Raw genomic sequence first — 13,566 nt, forward strand, 5'->3', positions numbered from 1 at the left:
GTGGAGCGAGTGTTTTGATAGGAGATGAAGGGCATTCGATTGTACGATCGAGCGCACGGGCTAGCCCTCTCCTTTCCACATGGTGGCGTGTGGGCTCGGTTATCAGCTGGCTTTAATCCGAACAAAAAAAGGCAACCATCATGCGTCTGACAGGCGGGAGGCTCGTCTAGGTACGAGCTTGATAATCGTGCGAGACTTTTGACCTCATTAATCAAACGCACCGGGCCCCATTAATCGTACACCCGTTTGGGAGAGAGTGCTGCGTGGCCACACATTTTGACTAGTGCGTCGTTACGCGAATGTGTTTAGTGAATCCTACAAAAAAGGACAATCATCCAGACAATATTGTTTAACCTGAAAAAAGATTAGAGGGAACAGCTTTTCGCGACGTGATCGCCACCAGATCACGTTGCATATAGGGACACGTTTTCATTAAATACAGATGGAAGGCGTCCCGTGGAGTCTTAGAAACAAATATTTGCGGACCGTGTACCACCTCTTCTATGCTTAATAGATACCGCAGCCAGCAGTCCATTTTTGCAACTCTTCACCCTTGGTCCTCTCCCAACATATCACACTTGGGCGGTGAAAGGTGGAACAGTGACGTATAAGCCCGTCAGGTGGGTGGCGATAAGGACCGTGTTTTACGCTAGCTCTCCTTCCCCCCTTTCCCCCACAAGCGACTGCCACGAAGCCGAACTATTGCTTCAGCCGGTGAAATGCCATTAATTGCACCACACTACATCATGGCGTGGGGGGTGGCACGTGGATACGAAAAGTGCAACGCTGGCTCGGCGACACTGGCCCACATTTTCGAAACACACATACGCACGCACACACACACACACGCACAGAATTGCAACTACTGCACTACTTCTAATTGGTGCATCCAGCACAAGGACACATGGTCCTCATATCCGCCTCGATAGTCCTTTTCCGGCGCCGATTTTCATTACATAATGCGTTCGCGTCTAGCCGCCCACCTGAGACCAGCAACGGAACACGAACGCACCAACTTACACGCAACGTTTATCGATTAGGAATTAGATAAGCAATTTAAGGATACTTGCGGTAATAAAGCGAAAGAATTGTGAAACAAATTGTAGAAGGAATTTTCTTTTACCTCACAACGCACACGCACGCACCAGAAACGCTAGGCTCAATCGAAACGTCAAACTGGCGAGCGAGGCAAAGACAAGGTGTATATGGTGCAGATGTGCCAAGGAGAGGGTAGTCGAATATATTTTTGTAGAGTTTTACATAAGCATTGTAAGTAAAACCAAACATTGAATTTTGCTAACAAAACATAAAAGACCACTTTCATAGAGAGTTGTACAAAATCTAATCCTGTAAAGTATTTTAAAATATAAATTCAAATTTACATGAATGCAAACTGGGCAAATTTGAAGGCATCGTGATTGCGCTCAATTTATGACAACAACGCATAGAACAGGTTGGACCTAAAAGGGTAGCTAAATATCATGAAGGGCTAAATTCCATAGCTATACGCTATATTACATGAACGGCTATATACCATGAGGGCATCAATACCATATTTAAACGTAGCTTTAAGTTAAATATCACGATAAATAATTAGATGCTTACGTAACGTAATTATTTTTTTTGAATTGTCTTTTTTGAATTTTTTTATAGATATAACTGAATTTTAACTGATGTGAGAATAGCAACGACTCTAAAGCATTATTGAGAAGAGTACTTTTACAGATGCGACTAAGCCCTGAAATCCCTAATTAACTAGTCAATAAACTCATAGCAAAGAAACGCAGATATGCTCTGGCAAAGATGGATGTCAGACTATTACCCACCGCAACACGTGGTGCGAAGTAATTTCTCCCAATCCGAATAAATTTTAAAGAGAAGTATTAATTGTTGGCGGAGAGTTTAACCGAGCTAATATTGACACCCAAAAACGGTTTTCTAGAACGGCCAGTTGCTGAGATGGCGGTTTTAGACGTAAGGGACTGCAAGGATAACGATGGTGTCCTCGAGGTTCAGACAGCATGAGAAATAATTTACATCGGCATATCTAATACGGGAAGATTGATTCAAATGATATTCGTAATGGCAATTATGGGGTAGAATATACAGTTGATGATATAAAATTTGACCTCACGGGTCAAATATACGAGGATAGATTCCGCTTTAAAGTACATGAAAAAGAAAAAGGACGTAACGGGTATCGGGTAACGCTTTTTCTAATTCAAAAAAAGGTGGTTATTGTAACACAATCGAGAAATGCGATTAATTTTTAAACACGATTATCCGAAAAAGGATTATAGTGGTATTTTAACTATAACAGCATCAACGGATTCAATTAAAAATCGGTGCTAGAGAAATACATACGATTGGGCTCAAGTTGATCCACCATTTTTCACAGCAGATCTTTCTCGATCGTAATTTGCATAACGCCTTCTTATTCGCATGCATATGGTGTGTCAATCCTTCCTCTTGATCTTACAACTCTACACCATTCCGCAGTGCAGCGCAAAGCCCAGTCAAAGCCGTTTTTTTTTCATGATTACTTTTTTGGGATGAAGAAAGTGAATCTTCTCCGGTACGTCCACCAACGGCTCAAGACACTCCACGGAGAGGATTTCCTCAGCGGACACAGCCTGTGCGTCTCTACATTACAACACAAAACCATAATTGCATGGCGTGCGCAGCGTTGCGCATCATTCGCAACATCGACAGCAGCATCTCATCCCCCATGGGGGGCCCACATGGCCGTGGAGGGCAGATTTGCAAAGCTGTCCTTACCAAACCCACCTAAAGATTAACCCTCCCAAGGGTGGTCACCGGTTTTTGCATATGCGTTTCCAAATGGGCCACAAATTCCCTTCATCGTTTGAAGATGCATCGCTAGCCATATCACCTGCCGCTCCCACCATGTGCCACTCGATCGACAACCGCGATCCGCAAGACGGCGGAGAAAAGGTAACGGAGGCCGCGAAAAAGGAGAGAAACAGCTAACCGTCGCCTTGGTTCACGGTGCGTTACGATGGCGTGCGCAAATGGGTGGCCGAAGGAGAAAAATAAAAAAAAAACATACAAACAACCCCTCTTTGGTCGCGTGAGCCGCAAACGTGCCAGAAGGGGTGGGAGCATTTGGATGGGTTGGAGTGAAATTTTGAACCTGTCGCCGCCGGACGGTCGGCAGGATTCTCGGGGTGAGCCACTAGCGATCGTGAATCCGTTCCGGAAGGTTGTCTGCGTCTTGAAGCGGCTCGCGTGGTGCAGTTTAACTGTGCGGTAAAAGTGCGTGTGAAGTGGCGTACTGGCGCGGAAGAAGTGTAGTTTAAATCGCGCGAGAAAGTTCAACGTACGATGAAGTGTCAGCGCTCCTGGGCTCCAACCGTACTGCTGCTGCTGTGGATGACGATCGCCTGCAGCGACCTGCAGCCGGTGGTCCGGGCCGATGCACCGAAAGTGAGTTTGACGGCGCTGATTTGTAGTTCACCCATCATCCATTAACGCTACCGTACGCGTTACGGTTATGCAACCGTTTTTGGTGCACGCGCCTCCATTGGGAGGGTCACAAACACTTGCACAATTCGTGGTGGGGTGTGCATTTTGATGATTACATTTTTCTCCTTTTGATCGAACCGACCAATGTCATTGTAATCGATTCCTTTTTGGAACGTCCAGAACACGTGCCATGTAACCTGGCGTTACGATGGGCGGGTGTGATTCAATTTACCGTTCGAATCGATGGTAGAATTAATTTTCTTGTGTAATGCTTTCCTCCACGAGCGCGGGAAAGCGAAATGATCGATCGGCGCGGATCAGCAAATCGAGCTTTTGTAACGGCTTTTCCGTTCCGTTGCAAGCGTTTTCAAAGTCATCCCCGGTATCCTCGAGCGCGGCTTGCACAAGCATACGGTCCAACACCGTGCAAGGCCTTACGTGTTGATGAACCGACGATGATGACGAGCCCACAGCCGGATGGTTCAATGATGCATCACTCATCACTCATCTGTTTCTGCCGGTCCAACTTAATGTGTCGTATGTATGTAAACCACGCGTCCAATATGATCTTCTTGCGCCCATCTTAAAGGCTCGGACAAGTAGCCTGTTTAGGGGGTTAGTGTTTTTTGTGTGCATTTTAACCTCAAAGTTTAAACGTTAAACACAACCTTGGCACCAGTGAACCATGCTACGGACGCTAGATCCGCTCAAGATTGCCGGTAGACCATCCGTTGAGTAGGGGAGCCTTAGTTTACTGGAGGTGGCTATTAAAGCGACTCACCTTGACCAACGTTTGGGTGATAGTGAAAAAAAAATGTTTCTGATAGACATATCTTTACTTTCGCTTTGGATAATCGGCCATTGCTGTTTGGAGCTTTGAGTTTGTAATTCGCTGATTTATCATACCGATCGAGCGTAATCACCAAATTATCTGAATGATCGAGTGAATGAAATTTACGACCGTTGTAGATTCATTAGCTTGAATCGTCAAGTAAAAAACGTCAGATAAATACACGCCTCGCTTTTTGAGAGGCAGTGGGAGAATTATTACATCACTCGCAGTCGTGAAGGTGCTTTTTTTTGCCAACCGATGCCACTTACACCGCCCGCATGAAGACGAAGGCTCGTTTAAAGCGGACGGATGGGAAAGGCACCCTTACGCGGGCACATTATGGCTAGGGGACAAGTTTTCGTTTTCATGCGCGAAAATGGCCCGCCGGATGGTTGCGATGCGAGGAAAGCGAACCCAAAACGGGTTCCCAAGCCGTGCCGTTTGGTTGAATGTGAAATTTGCGGTTGCATTTCTCCGATGCCGGGTCCGGCTTGTTATCCGGTAAACTGGTAGCGATTACACCGATGCCTTTTACACCGCTCGCGGAATGGCTGCTTCCCTTGCAAGGGGTTGAACAGTCCGCAGATGTCTCGATACGTCTCGTTTGAATGGCCTTTGTTTTCTCTCCTCCCCAGAAGCGATGCCTCACGAAGCCGACCGTCTCGAAGAAGGTGGACATGGTGATCTACCAGTGCCAGGAGGAGATCAAATCGGACCTGATCGAGGATGCGCTCAAGATCTTCACGGCGGAACATGGCCATTGGCACGATAAGCGCCGGAAGCGGGATGCCACAGAGGGAGCGTTGGACTTCTCTCACCCGACGATCGTTTCGCATGAAGACAAGTGGATCGCTGGCGTAAGTCTCCATCCGGCGGGTCTTTTCACAGCAGGAAAGTCCCCATGTGCACCCGTAACTAACCTTTCTCAAAATTGCAGTGCCTGATGCAGTGTGTGTACCGCAAAAATGACGCTATCGACAAAAACGGCTGGCCAACGCTGGATGGGCTGGTCAGTCTCTATACGGATGGGGTCAACGAGCACGGTTACTTCATGGCCACGCTGCGAGGCGTCGATCGCTGTCTCAAGGGAACATCTAAAAAGTATCAAATCAAACGGAACGATGCAGCAGGTAAGGCAGATAATCTCGCGATCCTCAGCTTCGATTGCGAACTAATGAGATCGCTTTTTTCGCAAACGATTTTTTAGAAAACTTCGAGCAGTGTGAGGTGGCCTTCGATGTGTTTGATTGCATTTCGGACATGATCACGGACTACTGCAGCGGCCAGTCGGAGCATGATCACTAAGCCTTTCTAGGCTAACAACAGGCGACAGGTATTAACACCTAAGGGTAGACATAAGTTATGGGTAAAAGTGAGCGAGGGAGAAAGAAATGTGATTTTATGTTGGTATCTTGTTAGTAAAAAAAAGCTCTAAAACGCTAAAAATGTCTTATGATTCTGCGACTCACTCTCCACTTCGCAAACGAAAGAAGATCACTCGGTGGAAGCCCTGTGAGAAAACGGTCCAAACAATGATACGTAAATGAGCCCCCAGCGTGGCTTGATGATTTTCCGGGGTTATTGTACAGCTTCTGATGATCACTCGGGGCCTTTTTTTTCTTGCTCGTATTTAAATGAAGATCATCATAACGCGCCATCCACGAAAGAATGCCATGCTAATTTGACTCGCAACAACGTCTGCAGTGAATAATGCTCGAATAAGGAAGCTATGCAGCCACCACGCAAATGTACCACCTAATGATGTTATTTCTTATAAAGAATATTTAGCTACGTACCACATTAAGGTAGAAATCATCTACAACTTTTGTCCCGTCATCGACCATGCGCTTATACGACGATGGGAAAGAAGGAAAGGAAGCATTTTACGGCACCGGTTCTACACTTCCTTCCTGCATCAGGGCCACCGTTGGGTGGACAATGGGTTCCGGAGGGCTAAGTAAACAAGCGTCACCGTGTTGCTGGCTCGGCGACAGTACACGGTCCGATTACGATCGCATCCGACACATATAATTGCGTTTGCTGGCCCCGTGCGCTTATTGTTGCGAACGTTCCACCACGGTCAGCCGATTGTCTTCGCCCAATAGAGATCCTAAAAGCGCCCACCGCTGGGAATGGTGAACGGTGGTGGATTTTGCGCAACACCCTGGAAAACGGCATTGTGTAGCGCGCGAGCGATCCAGCGGATAGGGATCGATTTGGGGAGCTATCCAATTAAATCCTTCCGGTGAAGAGGGTCATTCTGTGGCGCGATTTTCTTGGAAAGGAAGGTGAAAACTAATCTTATTACAGGTGCTGCTTTGGCACAATTTTGGGGAACGATTTCCAAGAGGGAATCACACAATGACCATGAAAAAAACGTGCCCGTGATCGTGAATGAAAATGAACACGTTTCGAAAAACGTTTGAATTCAAACACGGCAGATGGCTGATTCCATTAGCACACATTTTAAATTCAATCCGTTAAAGAAGGCTGGACAGGTTGTGTGGGGTTTCTAATGCATGATCGATAGCCATCATCGCACGCATGTGTTCCGTGATAAGCCGCTATGCAGCCACGAATAGGGCTAAAGGAGATGGATCGCCGTTTTATCGGTCATTTTAATTAACCGAACGTGCAACGTGGGAAATGGGAATCGTCTAAACAACACGTGTTCGTATGTAGTGAACATTTTCGTAGCACACAAATAATTCGCTAAAGGCTAACGAAACAATTTAAAGCGTTAAAACCATGGTAAGCCTCATTAACAAAGTGCTGTTTTGCCAACGTGTCAGTTTTAGCACGTCAGCAAAGGAGTAGCTTCACAGCACCCTAATCTTCATCGCCCACGCCGTACATCCGGTTCACGGCCCGCGAGGGTGTTGCATATCATGCTGGGATCGTTTCGCAGTCATAAATCATCAGCTAGGTCTAATAGCAACTACCGGCCATCTGCCCGGTGTGAATGAGGGCAATACTAATGGACGATGGGTGGCGGCATGCGGCAGAGTAGTGTCCGAATCCACCGAGAACCACCGGAGTCCACCCATCGACGGAACCACTTCCGTAGCTCGCGAAAATCCGACTGTCTTCAGGTGGCCATTGTTCGGTCAGTCCTAATGAGCCTCCGCTGAGAAGGTGAGAGGACTCGTGTTGGGTCGAGTGTACGAAAATCCGGTGAAACCGTCACCCATGCTGTCGGCGATCCATCATTCCGATCCCGACGTGTGCCGAAGAAGGAGGAAATCCTGCCAAAATAACCCTCGTCCGGTCAGCCAAAAAGCTCGCCTTAGACACGCGAGCCTCGCCCACCTTTAGGTCATGGTTTCGTGGTGCTTTTCATTGAGCGAGATTCTCGTCTCTCTGGGGGGCAGGAACGACGCCAGGCAGATCGTGATCGCGATCGCGTGGAAACAATTGAAATGGTGGTGCGATCCCGCGGTGGCTAAGCGCGCCGTCATTATGTATGATGGTTGCCCTTGACTTGTATCTTCGCGGGAGCGGGAAAACTCTTGCCAGTGCAAAGTGGGCAATTGCCGGGATAAAAGTTAAAGAACAAATTTGAGATTTTTGGAAAATTGGTATTTTATTCTGAAACAAGAGAGTTAAACTTATTTAACACCAAAATATTATGGATCTTAGTCCAATATTCTGATCTTAGTCCAATGAGCGGCAATTATAAGATAATGATTTTTTTATGACCCGTGTCGTTGACGGTAATTTAAGTTAAATTTCTTTGAATATGGCCTTTTATTGGCAAAGTTTATTTAAAAACAACACATGGAAGATAACACAAGAGTGTGTTTTAATAGATCAAGTAGCAAATTGTATACATACAGACGTTGGAATACATGAAAAACTTTTTTAGGGATTTTTAATGTGCAAAAGTGCAAGAATTATCAAAAACTGATCATATATCGTTTTCAGTAGTACCGAATTGCATATTTAAATCAAATTTTGTGGTAAATAATGGCGCTAGACTTTTATCCCGGTGCTTGCATGAGAGTGCCCACTGTGAAGTGATCAGCCTGTGGGCGCTTTTTCGCGCGATCGCATCCGTTTATCAGGTGTGCTGAGCGATCGATCGCGGGGCGTGGATCAGATGGTAATGATGGACGGTAGCACACGAAATTTCGAAACATACCGAGGCGATGGCTCTATGAATGAAATAAAATGATTCTGTCGTTCTTCATTCAAAAGACCCTATTAAAACGTTATTTGTAAAAAAAATATGTGCATTAGATGTGAAAAGAATAAATCAGTTTTATGGATGGATCTAATAGATTTGAAATATAAATCATGCATACTATGAAATCAAAAAAGTATACTATTTTTCCAACAAAATTGTATGTAGGTACTCTTAAGGTTACATTCACAACTTATTCCCAAGATGTACGAAGAATACGTTTCATTAGGAATATCGTCCATCTGAATTTATGCTTCTGATTTTTGATCAACTCGTCAGCTCGAAAAAGTGATTCATAAACGTTGGTTTCATTTCGCGAAAGAGCTCCACACGCGAAGACAACGATTCCCCACCGTTCCAGCAGATCGCCATTGAACCGAACGCAGCCAGCATAAAGATAAACATTTTATGAATGAAAACCACTCCCCCAGGCGTCACCTCTTCCACCCAACGGACACGATCATCGTGTGCATTCGGGCGCGGGTAAAACGCACTCATGCAAAAATCATGACCTGCTGCTCTGGCGTTCCCTAGCCCAGTCGTTGCATTTCGCTCGATCGTGGCAAGGCGCAGTTCGCAAAAGGACCGAGAGGGGATGGAAGCAAAAAAAGATCAATATCGAGCAGCTGCCGGCAGCCGATTTGGGCTGGGAATGGGCCACGGGCTCCTCTAGATCGCCATTGTTTCGCGACCCGCGCCACTAGCACACTTGCCACACACTGGCACACAAAACGCGTCATAGAACCATCTAATCAACACGCATGCGCATGCGTTGGGCTGCCCTGCCTCTAGGCGGCACCATTGCCAGCCAGCCTCTCGTTGACTTTGTTCCTTAATCTAAAATCTCGTAAAAGAATCCGAACCGCGCGCGCACGCGCACGAGGAAAACCGCCAAACGGAACAGGGTTTTTCGCCCCTCCAGCTGAGCCAAAAGGCGCGATCGTGATCGCCATCTCGCACTAGCACGAGGCGATCTGCACGTGGTCCGGTGGGTGCTCTCGAGAATTCAGCTGCCCTCTCTACCACGCTTCATCACCCGATTCGTCGTCACCGAAAAACAAACACCCTTCCATCCTCGGCTGGTGGTGGGTGGCATCTTGGTATCGTTATTGTTTCACCTCCGACCATCCACCCTTCACGTTGGGGCGCTTTTCTTTACATTTTTTGCTGCCTAATTTTTTGACGGAAAATCACCATTACCCAGCGAGGGTCGTGTGGGGTGTGGATGGTGAGTTAAGGAACACCCGGAGTGTATATAAAGAGGAGTGCATTTTTCGCCGCACCAGACAGTTGGCTGCGTGGGTGGCGGGTTGATAGGCGTGTGTAAGGGTTGATCTGGGAAAATCACTCCATCTGGACGTTGGACGTTGACTGTAGGGGAGTATTTTTACAGTGACGAACGGAACGTAATGAGTGTCGATGGTTATCAGGAAGGCCATTCATGCTGAAATTGGGATACGACCCGAGTGAAAAAGAATCGATAAATAATAAAGTGTGTGTGTTCTTGGAAGCATTCAGTGTTATTTCTTCTAAAAAGCATTCAAAGCTAAAAAGGGTTAGAACAAATCAGAGAAAAATCTTTTCACAATGAAAGTGCTTGTGATCGTCTGTGTGGTGCTGGCCAACCTATTGACAGTGCGTTCGGATCAGACGGATTTCAATCACATCAACTCGGATGGATCGTTTGCGTTCGGGTAGAGTGGAAAATGCACCAAAAATTAGGAGCCCGTGTTTTACTCGGTATCAAGCAGATGTGTGATCGTTCTTGTTTTTTTTTGTTCGCTTTACTTTTTGGTTTACGATAATCTACGCGTCGCGCCTGAAGCCTGAAAAACTCCGACACACCCGGCGCCCATTACCACACGGCCAGTGGCAACCCGAAGACGATTGTTCGAGGCCGTTACGGAAGCCGCCAGCCGGACACGGGGCGCGTCGAGGAAACGATCTACACTGCGGGACCACGCGGGTAAGTCCGATCTCGCTCTCCGGTGAAAGGTTTCCCAATGTTGAACTTGATTTTTATTTGAATCCGGCTGGCTGCGAGCGAGGAAAAAAGAGCGAAGAGGGCGAAGTGAGCCACTAATTTAGCATTTATCACACCGTTAAAGAAGCGTAATTATTTAGAGGTCACGTGGCGATTGTGCGCGAGAAGAATAATGCCATGCTGCGGTGCTGGGAATACCACCGAACCGGTACGCAACCGGTGGACTTGGCCTTGCGTTTGGGATGGGTTTTTAACAGAGCGGGGCTATTGTGCATGATGGACCGGTCTGCATTCACGCTGGGTGGAAATTTTGATGGCATTGTTGGCGGTGGGTGAGGTACATAAATGATCCTTCGTTCAGATACCCAGATGACTAGCGAGCCGTCTTCATGGTAGAAGTTTATGTTAACTGTCGATTTTTGTCTGTCAATGGATCAAAGTATAATAGAGCTTAAACCGTAACAGCCCTTTTAAATTACACTTAATCGCGCGCAATACATTAACGCAGATGTTCTATGGCGTTTTGTGGCATGAAACTGCAATTAAATTAGTTTTTTTTTCGATAACACAAACGCACAATTTTGTGCGTACGTTTTTGGTTACCTGTTTTTGGTGATCTGAAGCCGGCTTGAAACGAGAGACTTCAACAGCCGGATAAGACACGAACCTTTGGAATAATTTGTACATACGGTTTGGTTATCATTTCTTCCACTGCAGTTTCCGTGCCCGTGGGCCGAAGATTCATCGCAAGCAGAGTCTCTCGCAGGTCCCACGTGGTCCCGTTGGAACGCCTGAAGACCCGCAAGCGGATCCGTACGATGATCCGAGCTACGATTTCCAGTTCAAGACGCGCAACTACCAACGGCGGGAAGGCTCCGACAGCAATGGACGCGTGAACGGTCTCTACACGTACATCGACGACGTGGGTGAGAAGCACTCTGTGCGGTATTCAGCTGGATCGGGTACGGGATACGAGGTGGCCAACCCCATTCCGGACGCACCGAACACGATCGCCTACGAAAGTCCGCTGTACAAAACGCACAAGCAAGTGCGCGGGAAGGTGGCATTCGAGAGCGGACCTACCGGATCTGGCCAGTATAAGTAAGTCAAAAGAAGTCGATAGGGTTTCGTGACACTATATATGCTATTTTCAACGCCCCATATAGGTTGCTTTCCGTGGGTCCTGACCAGCGACGTGCGGAAACGACCGGTCCGGATGGAGTGACGCGTGGCTCCTACTCCTATCTGGACGATAAGGGTGTACAGCGTACGGTTCAGTACATTGCAGGAGCCGGTATCGGTTACAAGGTGGTTCAGAGCACGGTTGGTGCCGGGACGCATCGTTTACCACAGCCCAATTTCGGCGTGAACCACGTCGAGCAGAGTGAAATTGGGGACAACAACAATCCTTCCTACCAGACGGCCCCATCCGGACCAGCCAGTGAGCGTCCCGGCGCAGGATACGACCACGTGGCTCGACCAACGGGTTCCGGTGGTTACGATGGTGGTTCAAACCGACCCACGGCTCCAGGAGGCTCGTACGATCCACCAACAGGTCCATCGGGCGCTGGAAGCCCTTATCCGGATGGATCGAAACCGTCCGGATCGGGATACCCGGATAACGGTCGTCCAACGGGCCAGGGATTCGACGAGGAAGACTTCGATAGCAAGCGTCCCACGACGAATCCTCCCAGTCTTCGTCCTCCGACCACGGATCGTCCAACGGCACCAAGCGACTCGAGCGAAGCGTCCCGCGAGAAATACCCACGTCCGGACGACTCATCCGATCATGATCTTGGGGGTTACGGGGACGACAGCATCATCGGACTCTTGCCACCTAAGTACGATTACGAAGCGGGAGGATCTGGACCTGGTTCGAGTGGGGCTGATCCCGACCACGACCAACCACCACTCTCCGGCCCGTTCGATGTGGCAATCTCGAGTGGACCATCGGGACCGGCACCGTATCCGAGCTTTGGTGAATCCGCCCCCGGGACAAACGCGTTTAACTCGAACGATTTTGCTGGCTTTCCCGAGGTGACGTACGATCAGAAGAAGCTAGAGGATGACCGCAAAAAGGACTGGCGTGATTTTGCCAAGGACTCGACCATCATCAAAAACGTGGGCGATTGGTATGTGGGCCTGGCACCGGGTGCATCCGTTCGAGCGCACATACAGAACATCGATCTGCTGCCGTACGGTGGTCGAGCACCTTCACCGGGGGATGCACTGCGTCGGGACACACAGGCGCAGGCTAAATCGAGCTCTACCGGTCGCAGGAAACCGTACGAAAAGCGGTAGGAGAACAGGAAGGAGATTCCCCAAGCGCAAGGCTGTGGGTGGGAAGGCGAAAGGTGACGATTAGTTATGTAAATAAATTATTGCACAACGAGTAGAAATAAGAGCGATCGGGTTGTTCTCTGCGAGCGAAGACGTGCGTTAAAAGCAGCAAGCAGGTGAGCTATGAGAGCGAGATGTTTTTTTTTTATTTTCAAGCCGCCCGCTATGAACATGTTCTGCTTTTATGATTTGTATTTCATTTTTATTAATTCTTACAATAAACGGGCGTGATGCTCAATGTCTGCAAGAATTTGTTGTTATATAGCATACTAATTTCATAATTCTAGTTTTTTTAGTCGATTGGTGAATACTACTATAGGATATATAGAACAGAAAAGATTAGAAGCACCTATCCCAAGGAAAATATGAAAAAAGTAACGGTTTTATATCGAAATATCGACACAAAATAAGCAACCGTAATGATAGAGGATCCAATGCCACCTTTGATTAGCGCCTCCGTGGGCGTCAATTTGTCTGAATCAGCTGACAAATTGAACGAACATGAGATGCGTCTCGATTGCTTCCATCCGGTAGGCACTAACGAAAAAAAAAACTCTACCAACGAAACACTTGTATCATTTAAAACCAACAAAAGGGCTCCCGTCTGTTAAACCGTTTTTCAGTTCCATGTTCAACAACACCTCGCATAGCGGCTACGGGCTTGGCGAGATGTTTTCACACTGCACATTTTTGCATACAATCGAACGAGGAAAAAACATAGCAAAAAACAACGAACTAATC

At 47.4% G+C, this 13,566-nt stretch overlaps 2 protein-coding genes across 2 annotated transcripts; both read left to right on the forward strand.

The window, feature by feature from the left end:
* The first annotated feature begins 3,345 nt into the window (after positions 1 to 3,345).
* LOC128726336 (general odorant-binding protein 70) lies at positions 3,346 to 5,623 on the forward strand. The gene is made up of 4 exons (XM_053820140.1): positions 3,346 to 3,447; positions 4,954 to 5,175; positions 5,256 to 5,448; positions 5,526 to 5,623. The coding sequence occupies exons 1-4, from the start codon at positions 3,346 to 3,348 to the stop codon at positions 5,621 to 5,623; spliced, it is 615 nt and encodes a 204-aa protein (XP_053676115.1).
* A 4,465-nt stretch (positions 5,624 to 10,088) lies between these two features.
* On the forward strand, positions 10,089 to 12,786 carry LOC128726353 (uncharacterized). Its single transcript, XM_053820156.1, has 4 exons — positions 10,089 to 10,195; positions 10,327 to 10,467; positions 11,203 to 11,586; positions 11,652 to 12,786. Exons 1-4 carry the CDS (start codon positions 10,089 to 10,091, stop codon positions 12,784 to 12,786), a joined length of 1,767 nt encoding a protein of 588 aa, XP_053676131.1.
* Positions 12,787 to 13,566: the final 780 nt, after the last annotated feature.

The sequence above is a fragment of the Anopheles nili genome, chromosome 3 (assembly GCF_943737925.1).
Source record: "Anopheles nili chromosome 3, idAnoNiliSN_F5_01, whole genome shotgun sequence".
NCBI classification, from domain to species: Eukaryota; Metazoa; Arthropoda; class Insecta; order Diptera; family Culicidae; genus Anopheles; species Anopheles nili.

Bases quoted from the DNA above. Each gene is read 5' to 3' on its own strand.
- LOC128726336 (XM_053820140.1), top strand. From the start codon at position 3,346: ATGAAGTGTCAGCGCTCCTGGGCTCCAACCGTACTGCTGCTGCTGTGG. The intron at 5,176-5,255 runs GTAAGTCTCCAT...TCAAAATTGCAG, and splicing joins AAGACAAGTGGATCGCTGGC to TGCCTGATGCAGTGTGTGTA. The intron at 5,449-5,525 runs GTAAGGCAGATA...ACGATTTTTTAG, and splicing joins CAAACGGAACGATGCAGCAG to AAAACTTCGAGCAGTGTGAG.
- LOC128726353 (XM_053820156.1), top strand. From the start codon at position 10,089: ATGAAAGTGCTTGTGATCGTCTGTGTGGTGCTGGCCAACCTATTGACA. The intron at 10,196-10,326 runs GTAGAGTGGAAA...TCGCGCCTGAAG, and splicing joins GATGGATCGTTTGCGTTCGG to CCTGAAAAACTCCGACACAC. The intron at 11,587-11,651 runs GTAAGTCAAAAG...CGCCCCATATAG, and splicing joins ACCGGATCTGGCCAGTATAA to GTTGCTTTCCGTGGGTCCTG.